The 13385-nt window shown below is 45.7% G+C and overlaps 1 protein-coding gene across 1 annotated transcript in view; it reads right to left on the bottom strand.

Moving 5' to 3' along the window:
* The window catches only part of Gfpt2 (glutamine-fructose-6-phosphate transaminase 2), a 48891-nt gene extending 37112 nt beyond the window's left edge, over positions 1 to 11779 (bottom strand). The window contains exon 1 of the mRNA XM_027953342.2: positions 11700 to 11779. Within this exon, the coding sequence (XP_027809143.2) occupies positions 11700 to 11706 (7 nt within the window). The 5' untranslated portion in view covers positions 11707 to 11779. The remainder of the gene's footprint in view (positions 1 to 11699) is intronic.
* Between the last annotated feature and the right edge of the window lie 1606 nt (positions 11780 to 13385).

The following is a 13385-nucleotide window of genomic DNA, read 5'->3' as shown; positions in this document are numbered from 1 at the left end:
ATCCTGGGAATGTTCCAGAGCTATACCTAAGTTTACTAAGAGGAACTGATGTGCATTGCAGATGACATAAAGGCCCAGAAAGGTAACCATGGACAATCTGAAAAGATTTAAAATCTGGATTGTTTTCATATGAAGCCTCTTGGATTCAGCTTGCCATTTTTCCTCTGCAATCCGCCTCTTCTAAGCCACATGTCACTTCTGACCACATATCTGGAATGTACATTCTATTTGGCACCTCAGATCCACAATGGCTTCCAAGCTGAGTGCAGGGGGTGCCAGAGGTCCCTAGTAGGCTGGGACCATTAAAGGGTCTTTGTCTTCTGGAACCAGCTTTATTCAAACACAGCTAGGAGGCTCAGTGGCCACTCAGGGCACAGTTTGGAAATTGACTACAGTGAGGGAGGCTGCCAAGGAGTGGTTTTTAAGGTCTTCATGCAAGAAGGAATAAATCTAATTTTCAATGTGAAATCTCTATTCAGTAATTTCTTTAATTAATTAAGCACCTTCTTTTTCCTTGTGCAGCTCATCTTCTTGGCTGGATTCTCTATGCACTCTACTGAAGTGACTAAAACAACATTTATAATGATATTTATTATCAACAGCTCTTATTATTCAAAAAAAGATAATAAAATAACAATTCTCTTTTGGAATCCCTTCCATACATAAATAAAAGTTACAATGAGAAAAGTTAGACAATAAGTGAGAATTTAAATTTGGGTATCCTCTTTGGAAAGCAATTTGGCAATCTCTCAAAATTAAAAATGTACCCACATGCTGACCAAAGCTGTTGCACTTCTAGAAATGTATTCAACAGACATATTTGCAGAGACACACATGTGTGTGTGAAAGAATAGCAGCAGTGTTGTTTGTGGTCACTAAAGACTAGAGTCAGTCTGATACTTAACAGGAACCTGGTAAGGGCCAGTGCAGATGCACAGAGCACACTTCAGCAGGCAGTTCCCCCCAGAGAACGAGGTAAAGCTGTGCACTCTATTGGAAAGCAATAGAAATCTCCAAGATATGAAGTGAAAAAAGCAACTTGCAGAACATAAGTAAATTATGCAGGGTGGGGCAAGAAGCTGCATAGAGTACAGTCTTCCCTTGGTATCCACAGGGGATTGATTCTAGGTTTCCTTGCGGATACCAAAATCTGAAGATGTTGAAGTCTTTCATGAATGTAACCTACACATATCCTCCTCTTCCCCTCCTTCCCTCCTTCCTTCCTTTCTTCCTTTTTACCTGTGCTGAGAATTGACACCCAGGGCCTTGTGCATGCATCCCCAGCCAAATTTTATTTTATTTTATTGTGGTGCTGGTAATCAAATCTAGGGCTTTCTATGTGCTAGGCAAGTGTTCTATCACTGAATTATATCTTCATTCTCCTCCTGTATACTTTCAGTCACCTAGAGAATATCTTTCAGTTATCTAGATAACTGATAATACCTAATACAATGCTTACACACCACCTCATTCTCAGGGACTCTAAATAGTACTCAGTGCATTGAAAATCCAAATTTTGCTTTTTGGAATTTTCTGGATTTTTTTACCCCAAATATCTTCTATCCAAGGTTGATTGCATCTACGGATCAAAAATATTTGGAAGAAAACTTGCATCTGTACTAAACATGAACAAACTTTTTTCTTTGTCATTATTTCTAAACAAGACAATGTAACAATTTACATAGCATTTACATGGTATTAGGTCTTATAAGGGCTCTAGAAATGATTCAAAGTATATGGAAAGATGTGTATAGGTTCTATGCAAATATGGTGCCATTTTATAAGGAACTTGTGCATCTGTGAATTTTGGTATTTTCAGTGGTCCTTAAACCAATTTCCTGCTGATACCAAGAGACAACTGTATTTCTGGAAGGGACCCAAGACCCAGGGGGCAGTGTTCAACTTTGAAAAAGCCCCTGGATATGGGGCAGAAACTTCCTTTTACCACTGCATGTGTCCTCTCTGTACGGTTTGCCATATGCCAGAATATACTTTTTAACTCAGTACTAGTATATGAATAAGTGTTAAGTACATGATTGTTATCTAAATAGTTAGAAAAGATCTAAATAAAAAAATATTCCATTCTATCATAAGAGGGATGTCCCAGCTAAGGTACAAGGATCAACAAGAAGAATTGTGTGAAATAGACATAGGCCTGATTCACCCTGATCTCCTGATGGGGACAGTCATCCCAGTAAGGGGGGCTGAGAGTTTGCAAAGACAAGAACAGTGATGGTGAGGCACCTGACTTCTGGTCAAAACTCTGCCTTGCTCCGCTTTCTCAGGGAGCAGCGCCACTTTGGGTGTGTTGGCCTGGTCCATCAGGTCTGCTATGCCACAGGGCCTCAAATGTCCTGACAAGGCCCTCCTGCCTCTCCACCTTCTGAGCTGGCTCAAACCAACTGGACTTCACTGTGGCTCACCAGCCTTGTTTACCTGAAGGTGAACAGCCAAAAGAGGATAGAAAGGACCACCTGAGCACACCCTTCCATCCATAAAAAGAAAGATTCATGGTAACGCCACCTGGGTTGGCCTCCTTCTTTTCCCTGCCATTCTCTAGTTATAATAAGACACAGAGATGATGGTGGCTGAAGACCATGGCCAGAGCCAGTTACTGATCTCTAATCCGACTGGGTTCCTTGATTTCTGTGTGGCCTTGAGCAAGCCATTGAATCCCTGTCACTCAATTTTCTTATTAGTGAAATGGGTTACGGCAGCATCTATTCACCAAGGTTGATGACAATTTTAAGTGTTTTTATAAACCACTTAGAATAGTGCCTGTTGCATAGCAAGCAGACATTCAGATAAAATGGAGCAAGGAGCTTCCTTTTTTTAACGTGCTGTTGTTGTAAATGCAGGTGTGCTTGCAGAGTGTGGTCATCCCACGAGAAATTATCATTAAGAAAAAACAAGGGAAGTAGTACTATTTTGCCATTATTTTTTCTGGGAATTTTGCCTGGACAAACAATGGTTAAGTCAAATGCATGATTTGGCTGTGGCTTGAGCAAGATTTACTTCATTCCATAAACAGTGTTCTGGCCCACGAGGGCCTTGTCATTGTTCTGGGTGCAACAAAGTGCTGATGGGCTTGACAGAGTGGGTCAAGAGAGGACACAGATGTACAGGGGCTTCTTAAGCTGACAGGGAACTTACAGACAGCGGGGCCAGGGGCTGAGCGGTAGAAAGAGACTTCCTGTGGGTTGGCTCTTTACAAAGGCTGCTTTGGCTCATTCTGCAGATTTCAGCTGACAGGTTATCTCTGAGATCTAATGCACGCCTTTTCCCCCTCCCCTTTTTATTTCTTATACAGCACTTGCTTTCTTGTCCTTTTGATTTTCCACTGTATTGCAACCCTCATGGTGGGAACACATCTGTCTTATCTACTGCTGCATCCCCAGTATCTAGCCCTAGCATATGTAGAGTGCTCAGTACATAGTTGCTGAATAAATGAATGCACGAATAAATTAATGGGTAGGGATGACCAAAGTCAGTGGCCTTGGAGCTGGGGCTGAGACGCAGCCACACTCAGTCATACATGAGAAGATGTGGTTTCTGGAACTTATATGGGACAAAAAGCCTAGGGAGGTGGGTAGGCCGAGCTGGGGTGCCTGAGTGCCAGTGTTCAGGGTTAACCCCAAGATCCTCAAACATTAGGCTTATGTCCGACTACATTATTTCTACACCTATCCTCCACACACAGTGATGATCCTAGGACTGGAATGAGAACTGGTCCTGAGAGAGGGTTTAGAATTCTGCTGGGTAGGTAGAGAATAAACCACCATCACCACCATTTAAAAAGACTTCTGTGTGCCAGTCTTTTCCAAATCTTATCCTGTTGAATCCTCACAACATCCTGTGCTGAGAGATTGTGATTCACATTAATGGACAATCTGAGGTTCCAAGGTCAAACCCTTGAGTAGTTCACAGCTTGGTCTACCTGATTGCAACCCTGGGCTCATCACCATTGCGTTCCCACCCCCAAATTAGCACAGAATCTTATCCCAAGAGGTGAAAAATAGCTCCAATAAAGGGTCACTGGCTTGCAGGAAATGTCCACCTGGCAGCAGACGGAAGAGCTCAGAACTCCCCTGGCTGGGTCCAGGCCAGGTGCTACTGGATAGACATGCCCTTCCTTTGCTCCCTGCCAACTCCAGCCCACCCTGGAACACTCCTGCCTCTCATTCCACATTTCTTTTCCTGTTCAGCCACCTTCCCAGCAGGGCCTCAGTAACTACAGCAACCCAGGCTCCAACTACATTCCTCCTTCCCCTTCTCTTCCTGCCATGGCCCATAGCTGCTGTCCTCAGCTTGGCATCCACCTCTCCTTCCATTGAGTCTGACCCATTCTTAGTCCCACAACCCTCTTAAGTACCCAACCTACAGGTTCCATTTCTGTGGTGTGTCTGAGCAGGTGGCAATTGCCCCTGGATCCTCCATGCCAATTCTCACAAGATGTCTTCTTTATCTCCCTCACCCTAAATGAAAACAGTTCTTCTCTCCTCTGAACTCCCCTTTTTGTTTGTCCATCCTGTTTTTCAAGACATCTGTGATTTTCTACTTTCACTTCTTGCCCCTGACTGGACTCTACCCCAAGGTTGCCCATAACTTAAGAGAGGTGTCACCAACAGATGACCGGATTATAAATAAGCCAAGAGGTCAAGGCAGTAAACCACTTTGAGGGAGTGTCCTTCCCTTTCTAATTCTCTCAGTCTTTCCAAAGAAATCAAGGAGGAAATATCCACAAGGTGCTTCTTTTACACTTGGAAATTTCCTTGTAGAACCAATAGGGAACAGGCACCAGGCTAAGAATTTGGAAGCAGTCTTATCAAGTGAAATGCCAAGGCAGGAGGAGTGGTAGGAGAGGCAGTCAGATGGTGGAAGCTGGGCACTCAGAAGGGCTGGACTGGGAGGAGGGTCTGGAAATGGAAGACTTAGTGAAAAGTTTGAGATCCAGAGTCCATGAGACCTTTTAAAGAAAGAGAATACTCTGCAATCTCTGCAAAAACAGCCTTGAGCCACGCACTCCTCCACAGGTAAGAGAGCCAAGGTGATTTGCAGAAAAGCCTGGCCGGGGAGAGAGGGGTTGGCAGAGGGGGGAGGCTGCACTGACCCAACCACCCCAGCTCAGCCACACTCTATGCCCACACTCCTGCCCTGGAACCCAGAGGTCTCAAATAGCTTTTCAAGGATCCACTTTTAGAACTAATGAGGAAAGTGAATGAGGAAAGATTCCAGAAAGAGAGACACAGAGATAAATACAGAGGGTCTCCTGATATGCTTTTTTGAAAGGGGACCATGGCCCAGTGGCTCTAACTCACCTTGGAAGTCTGGGGCTTCTAGCACTCTCTGTACAAGGCTTGAGAAATCAGTCAGGAACTTGAGTTCAAAGGTCTTATGGAGGGCTGGACAGGCAAGGGCCTCTCAGGTCCAGGTCTCAGTCCCCAAGAGATAGATAATGACAATGACCAACTCATGGAAGTGATCCTCCCTGGATTCCCAGCTGTTAAGTAGAACTAGGAGCTCTAAACTCCTGGAATATTCTCTACAATCCTTGGAATGCTTTGGGTGAAGGGGAGGGGTAGTTTGGGACCTGGATGATGAAGGAAGGTAGTCAACTTCACAATTGGACAGGTTGGGGTTCACAACCCAATTTGATGTTGTTTTGGAAAATATCAACATCTCTCTGTGCATGAGTTTCCCAATAAAAAACAGTACCCACCCTGTGGGTGAGAGTGAGCAATCCCACATTGACAGAGGCCTAACTTGTACCCCACTCAAAGGAGGGACTTGTTCTATAGGAGCTATATCACCACCCACCCAGGCTGGAACCTTTCCCATACTGAGGTCTCTCTTTCTCCCATCATCCATTATTTCTCAGAATTGAAGTGAATGACCTTTTTAGACCATGAAATTAGTGCAGATTAGATGTTAGTCTAAGTCCCAAACTGTATTACTCCTTGCCTGAATAAAAGTTGGCCAAATGGGTTTCTGTCTTAAGGAGGGCTCATATGATTCTGGAGAAAGAGAAAAGTGCTATTGTTGGTTTATTCTCTTGTGCAAGGCACACAGGTGTGGGGGAAGCCAAGGGTGAGGGCTACAGAGGAGGCTGTGTCCTCTCTTACTATCCAGTCCTTGTTCTTGTAGACTGGACAGGGCACTTTATCAGTTAGATGGGGGTGAGAATTCCTACTGCTTCCTTAAAGATACGAGAGTAAAGGTATAATGTCTCATGGAAACGTGGTCCCACAGCCAAGTTCTTAAAGAGAAGGACAAGGGCCTAATGGCCACATCAGCATCCATGAGTGGATCTGGTGTCTGGCTCAGGGTTAGCAGGGGGACTTGACTCCTCTAGGAAGGGGGACTTGGCTCTTCTAATCTTAACCAGCACCAGGCCTCCTTGGGACTCCCTGGGTTAAAATTATCTCCAGATAAATTCACCAGATAACAGTAGACTCTGCTTCCTGTAGTGAACACAGACAAGGCACTTCTATTTTTATTTGAAAAGTTCCTGATGTCCATGTCATTTAAAGATTTCACCAAGAAAAAAAAAAATCAGGAAATGCCTTATACTCTAAATTTTATTAAAAGAAATAAGTTTTAAGAAAAAAATAGAAGTTTTATTTAAATTGCCAAAATTCAGCTATAAAAGAAGCCAAACTGTTTTTTCCCCAGTGAGAAATATTTCCTTTGAAAACTATAAAAAGAAGCAAATGATCAGATTAAATTGCCCACTTTCTCCTGAGCTGAATTCATCTTCAGAATTCTCCCGTATTGATTAGAAACTCCAGTTAATCTCTCTTTATAAATTAATTTTATTAAACACAAAAATAATCCCTTTTTTTTTTTTTGGTACCGTGAATTAAACCCAGAATGTGGCTTAATTGAGCCACATTCCAAGCCTTTTAAAAAATATTTTATCTAGGGTCAGGGTCTCACTGAGTTGCTTAGGGCCTTGCTATATTGCTAAGGCTAGCTTTGAACTTGTGATCCTCCTGTCTCAGGCTCCTGAGCCACTGGGGTTATAGGTGTACGCCACTGCACCTGGCTAATCCCTTCATTTGGAAGCACTGCTTACTGTTGGGCAAGATGGTGTGTGCCTGTAATCCCAGCTTCTCGGGAGGCTGGGTCAGGAGGATAGAAAGTTTGAAGACAGGCTGAACAATTTAGCAAGACCCTGTCTCAAAATGAAGCTGAGGATGTAGCCTCTTGGTAGAGCACCTACTTAGCAGGCATGAATCCCTGGGTTCAATTCCCAAACAATACAAAAACACTGTTTACTAATGTTATATTACAAAATTTCCAGAGGTTTCTCTGAAGTTGGATAGATATGACTGACCAATGGAGGAAGCACACAATGATAGGAAGGAAGAGGAGTAGGGAGAAGAGGGAGACAGCCAGTGTGAGGGAGTTACTGCTGTGTGCAGACTCTGCTAAATCTAAATTCTTTATCCAAGAGTGCCAATGTCAGTCCTACGAGTAGGGGCTGCCATGTGCTGGAGCTGCTAGCATTGGTTCCCAAGAGCTCACTGTGGATTATCACTTCCCAACTTCAATTCAAGGACCTCACACTGATGGCCTGACACTAGCCATGGTTGGGGTGGAAAGTATTTGGACTCCAGAAACTGGCAAACCAAAAAGGCTATTGTTCAACATCTATCAGCACATTGCTGGGTAGAGGTCTCTGTTTTGCTCTCTTCTGCCAGTGAGGTTACTGAGACTTGGAGAGGAATAAAACCTAGCAACCTGACCCCAGATGAGGACACATCAATTTCAAAGCTTATGAAGACAACACTTCCTTTTGAGGAATCCATCTATGAATTGAAACATTACAAGGAGGAAAGGAGTGTCATATTTGATAACGGGATTTCTAAGAGTTAGAAGTAGGTGAAAAAAAGGTAATCCCTTCCCTGAGTCATTTAATCTCCTTGGATTTCCATTTCCTAAGTTATCACAGTAAATGATCCCTACTCCAGCTGAGACAAGAGGTAAGTCCCCTTTATGAGTGCAAGGACTGCTGTATAGGCAAATGAATTGTGTGTATGAGTGTCCCTGGTCCCTCTTGATTCTGGGGAATAAAAACTATGCCTGCTTCTTGTAGGGAAGAGGTAAACAGAGATAATATGTTCACAAATGGCAAGATGCATTGAATGCCACAATTATATGAAGTGATAACTGATGTTTAAAGAAACTATTAAATCTATTTGGTTCAATGGGGTATGTGGCATCATGCCAGTAAAGAACAGGGTATTTAACTGATATCCACACTCACCTTCTGAACACTATGGGTCCAGTCTGAGAGTGATGGAACTTATGGGAGGAGGATGCTGGTGGACTTTTGGCTAAGTCCTCATGGCCAAGACTCAAGCATCTGGGATTTGCAATACAGACTGTCTTGGGGTGGGGGTGGGGGGAAGACACCTAAAAGGACAATCCAACTATAGCAAGATAAATAGTGTCCCTCAAAATATCAGGCCATAATCTCTAGAATCTGTAAAGGCTGCCTTATATAGGAGAAGGTCTTTATAGATGAGAGGAAGTTAGGATCTTAAGATGGGAGATTATCCTGGATAATCTGAGTGCCCTAAAAGCAATAAAAAGTGTTCTTTTAAGAGGGAGGTAGGGGATTTGATGTAAAAGAGAAGGTGATGTGACCATGAAGGCAGAGACTCGAGTGATTCTCGAGAATCACTCGACCATGAAGGCAGAGATCATACCTGAGCCTGGATCCTTGGAGCACTGCCCCAGGTCCTCCCTTTCCTTCTGGGAAAGTCAGTTTCTTGTGTCTTCTGTGCCAGCATCCTAAACTCAGACTGCTAGGAACCAACAGGTCACATGGGTGACTAAGGCAGCTGGGAGGGGGTTGGAGAATTGGGAAGCTGGAGCCCAGTTCAAGGGTCCACCTATGAACTATTTTGAAATATGGACTCAGGACTCAGGTTGTCTTCAAATCTTCACATCTTAGATTTTTACAAGAGAAGTTTAAAAAAAAATACACCTACTTAAATGAACTCTCCAAATTTTGTAATTTGGTAACTAATTAAAAAAAATGTTTAATGGAACTAAAAGATTTCTGGCTGGCTGGTTTGGCCTTGGACTATCAGATTGTAGCCTGTGCCAGAGATTCCCACTCTGGCAGCATTTACCGGCAGGGTTATCTAGTCCCTGGTCAGTGACGGGCCTCCAGACTATCCTTCCAACTCACCTGCCCCTTCTTTGAAAGGGGAAATCACACCAACATGATCTTCAAAACCCAAGGGCCTGGAAAATACAGGCCCTCTCCATGAGCAGTCATTTACAAGTGGCTTCATGAAGAGAGAAGGGAAAAGAGGGAGGGAAGAAAATATAGTAACCTTCCTATTGGCAAAGAAAAAAAAAAGTTAGCAAAATGCTAGCAACTCTCAGATGTCAACCAAACAGGCATGAGTATCTAGTGTCATTTCAGCTAAACTTGCAGTTCCATCTGTCCAGTTTGTGGAGCATCAGTACTATTGGGTCCTGGTCTTCTGTGGGTAAAGCAACAAAGACATAATGTGAACATGATCATCAACTAATTGATAAGGAAGGGCCTTTGATCTTGATCCCTGAAGGAACAGCCCAGGAGATCTGAGACCTGAGGCTGCTTTGAATGACAGTAACAGGCATAGCCAAGAGAAAGGACCTAAAACAATTCCTCTTCAGACACAGATTTGCATGGACCTCTCCAGGCCTCAGTTTCCCCCAACATAAAGGGAAGAGATTTTGTTTCTTTCCAGAAGCATTTTCACAATCTTTGCCAATGGAAAGATATTCTTGTGCCAATGGAACAATCATTTCTATACTATTTTCCTGTAAAATTGACTAGTTTTTCAAAAACTTAATGAATTCATTATAAAAGAAAACCATGAAAGGAAAACCAGTATTCTTTGCCATACATACATGGACTATAATTTGAAAAAACGCAGACCAACATGTTTAATTCCAGCCAGCTGTTGCTGCCTGCTCTGAATATGGAATGGCTGCCTCTGGTCAAAGGGTGTTTGTCAAGTGTCAGAGAGATGTTAAGACACATTAACACCAAGATGAGACTTTCTCTCGCTCAACTTCTCTCTCTCTCTCTCTCTCTCTCTCTCTCTCTCTCTCTATATATATATATATATATATATATATATATATATATATATGTTTTTTTCCTTTTAAGAAAGCATAAAAAAACTATGATTTTTTTAGATTTGAAGGAGGTAGAGTCCCCCAAAGCACAGAAAGACATAAGAGAAAGTGGGATTCAAGAGGAAGCAGGATGGCAGTGGTGATGGTGGGTGGGTGTGTTGATAAAGGGACATCTGAAGAGGAAAGGGAAGCCTATCTAGTGTCAGAGTCTCCTATGGAAGTCTGGCTCTTAGGTCACCAATGAGTCAGTATCTTGAATACTACTCTGAGGGCTGGGAACCTGAAGAGCTTGGGGATCTGGCAAAACTGCCACCTTTGCCTCATCTCTACCCCGCAAAACGCTCCAGGGCAGCCCTACACATTGCAAATAATGTCTGGAAGTGCTGAGATTTTGGCTGAAGTTTCAGGAATCTAAACTGATGCCTACTCCACCTAGGTGAGGCTCTCTCTCAAAGCCAGCTGCCTACACCTTGATCAGTCGTTTGTTTTCCCTGATCGTCTGGCCTGGGATACAAGGCCTGAACAGACCTTGGCCCAGTGCTCACCGCTGGCACTCCCCACCCTGCATCCCTCAGCGAAGTCAGAGAGACGCCTTTCATAGCTTCAAAAGTTCCACCAGGTTCTCCAGCCACAGGAGGCTGGAATGGGTAACTGAATCCTACTCAAGGAGAGGGGGAAAAAAAAAAAAAGTACAGTGACCTTTTGTCCCAGCAGAAGTTCCCGTCTCTCCCGGCCAGCCAGCGGAGGCGGCCCAGCCAGGAGAGTAAGGAATTACAGATGTGAGCCCAGGGCCATGGCTGCCCTCCTCACTGCCCGGATGCCCAGCGGGACAGCTCGGGACTCCGCGGAAATCTGGACACCGGAGTCGGAGCCCTGCCCAGATGCCTGCCCTGAACTCCTTGTCCTAGTTTAGGGCACAGGCTCGCGGGTCTTTACTGCCTTCCCCTCGCCTTGCCGAGAGCTCTTTTCAGCAAAGAAACGTCAACACGGAATCCACCCTTCTAGGGGCAAGAGGTTCATTTCGGGTTGCGAGAAAGACGCGCAGGCCCCTCCCCAGCTCACCAAGCTGCTTTGGATGTCCCGGGGTGAGCCTACTGGGAGCGGGCAGTGGGGTTTCCTGGCCTCGGTGGGCGCGGTGGGCTAAGACACGAGTTGGACACCCTGCTCCCAGGATGCTCGAGCTTGCGCGTGGCCGCCTTTGTGGGCGACTCGGGAGAAGTGGAGAAAAGCGCCCTCGCTGGACATGGGGTGGGGACACCTCTGTGTTGAGGGGGCTCCAGGCCCAGGACCGGACTGATTTCCTCCCCTCTGAGGATGGGTCAGGCCTGGGTCCTCTCACAGTGTCGGAGACCGAGGATGGGCATCCCCCTAACACCTCCCTAGGACACCTCTTGTGGGTCTGGGGGTGGGATGAGGCAGGCCTGATCAATGAAAGCCCCACGGTCTGGCACTAGGGCAGATAGGCGCCCCTCACCAGGTCCCTGCTCTTGGCTCTCTGGCGGAAGCGCTGAGGGGACTTGGAGGAGGGGTCCGCGGATCGACGCTGCACTCACCGCACATCGTTGACTGTTCCTCTGGGTGTCTGCTTGTCTGCGCGGTCCGGATACTCCGTGCACTCCGTGCGCTTTGCGCTCCGCGGGCTCAAGCTCGCGCCGCTGGGCCTCTGGCGCTTATAACAGCTAGCCCTCTGAGAGGGGTAGGGCCGGGGCGGGGCCTCTGCCTGCCTGCCTGCTCCCCATTGGTCCCTGGTTGTCTTGACAACTGCGGGGACAGGGCCCCCCAGAGTCAGAGAAGCGGGTGAAGGGCGGTTCCCAGGCGCAAATCCCGAATGTAATGCAAAGGCGTTGGGCTGGAGTACACCAGCTGCCCGAGTTCAGACCTCAAGTCAGCCACTGCCTAGGCGTGGGACTTTGGGCAAGGAAATTATCACTCCATGCCTCAGTTTCCCCATCTGTAAAATGGGGACAACAATAGAACCTACCTCCCAGGTCGTGGTGAGGATACCAACAGGCTGTGCAAGGCACAGCACAAGGTCAGACATAATAAATGTGCACAAGAAAACCCCTACGTTAGGCCCTTATTATTGGTATACACCCTTGTATGTGCCAGACATTTTTTCCGAGTATGAAAAAAGGGGCTCATGATAGACACATAAATCTGGTCCCCCACCCTAGAAGAAAGAATTACTGTTCTTAGGGGAAAGAGGAGAAAATCAGTGCTACTTGAAGATGGAAAAGGACTTTACTAAAACTGGATGGCCACAGTGGTGGCAGAATCCTAACTGGAGATTTACCATGAAGCCAGAATTTGGAGGCAGGGATTCCTCAGGTTGGAAGCAAACTGGGGACGACCCAGAAAGCTGTCCCCTTCTGGAGCTGTCTTGCTTGCAGCTGGCCGGCAAGAGAGTCATAGGCCCCCTCAGTCCCAAAATGGCGTGGAGCCTGAATATGACCCTTCTGTGAGTCACTGGGCTGGCGTTCCCTAGTCTCGGTTCCGGCCTCCCCTTCCCTCCCCAATGAACTCCAGGCCCTTAGTCTCCCGAGGAAGGTCACGAGAACTGGCCCAATATTTGCGTACTTTGAAGCCATCTGTGTGTGCTTTTTTTTTTTTTAACTTAGAAAAAAGATCCTGAAATTCTAAACAGATCCTCCTGCAGAAGTGTTAGGAAAAAAGGAGAAAGAGAAGAATGAAGTGTTTATGGCTTGTGGGAAATAGCAGAGTTGATTTGATGACCATAGCATTTATCCCTTTCCCATTACCATGCCAGGTTCCCGATTGTTTGTTCATTTGTTCATTCATTCATTCATTCCCAAGCACTCACCTCATGCCTGTCCTTGTGCTAGGGACTTGACTAATGGAACAGATCCAGCCTGTGCCCTCTTAGCACTTACAAAATGACAGAGAAGGAGACCCTTCGCTAATTGTCACACAGATGGACAATTCCAGGTGGGAGAGGGCTGGGCCAGACAGGTGGGGAGGGTTGCCAGGCTCTGCCTGGGACTGGACTGGGGCTAAGGCTGGTGCAGTTCAGTCGAGAGTCAAGGTAGGTTACCAAAGGAAGTTAACAGACTAGAGAAGGGAGGACAAAGGCATGTGCAAAAGTCCCATGTCTGAGGGCCAGAACTAAGGTATGGTGGTCAGGATGTTCTACACCATATTGCCCTCTACTGTCTGTAACTGAGGTGGAAACAGGATGATGTCATCAGGCCTTTTGCTTGCACCAAGGCACCAGGACCCCT

Source organism: Marmota flaviventris, chromosome 5 (assembly GCF_047511675.1).
Source record: "Marmota flaviventris isolate mMarFla1 chromosome 5, mMarFla1.hap1, whole genome shotgun sequence".
Taxonomy (NCBI): Eukaryota; Metazoa; Chordata; class Mammalia; order Rodentia; family Sciuridae; genus Marmota; species Marmota flaviventris.
This window is presented reverse-complemented; position numbering and strand designations above follow the sequence as displayed.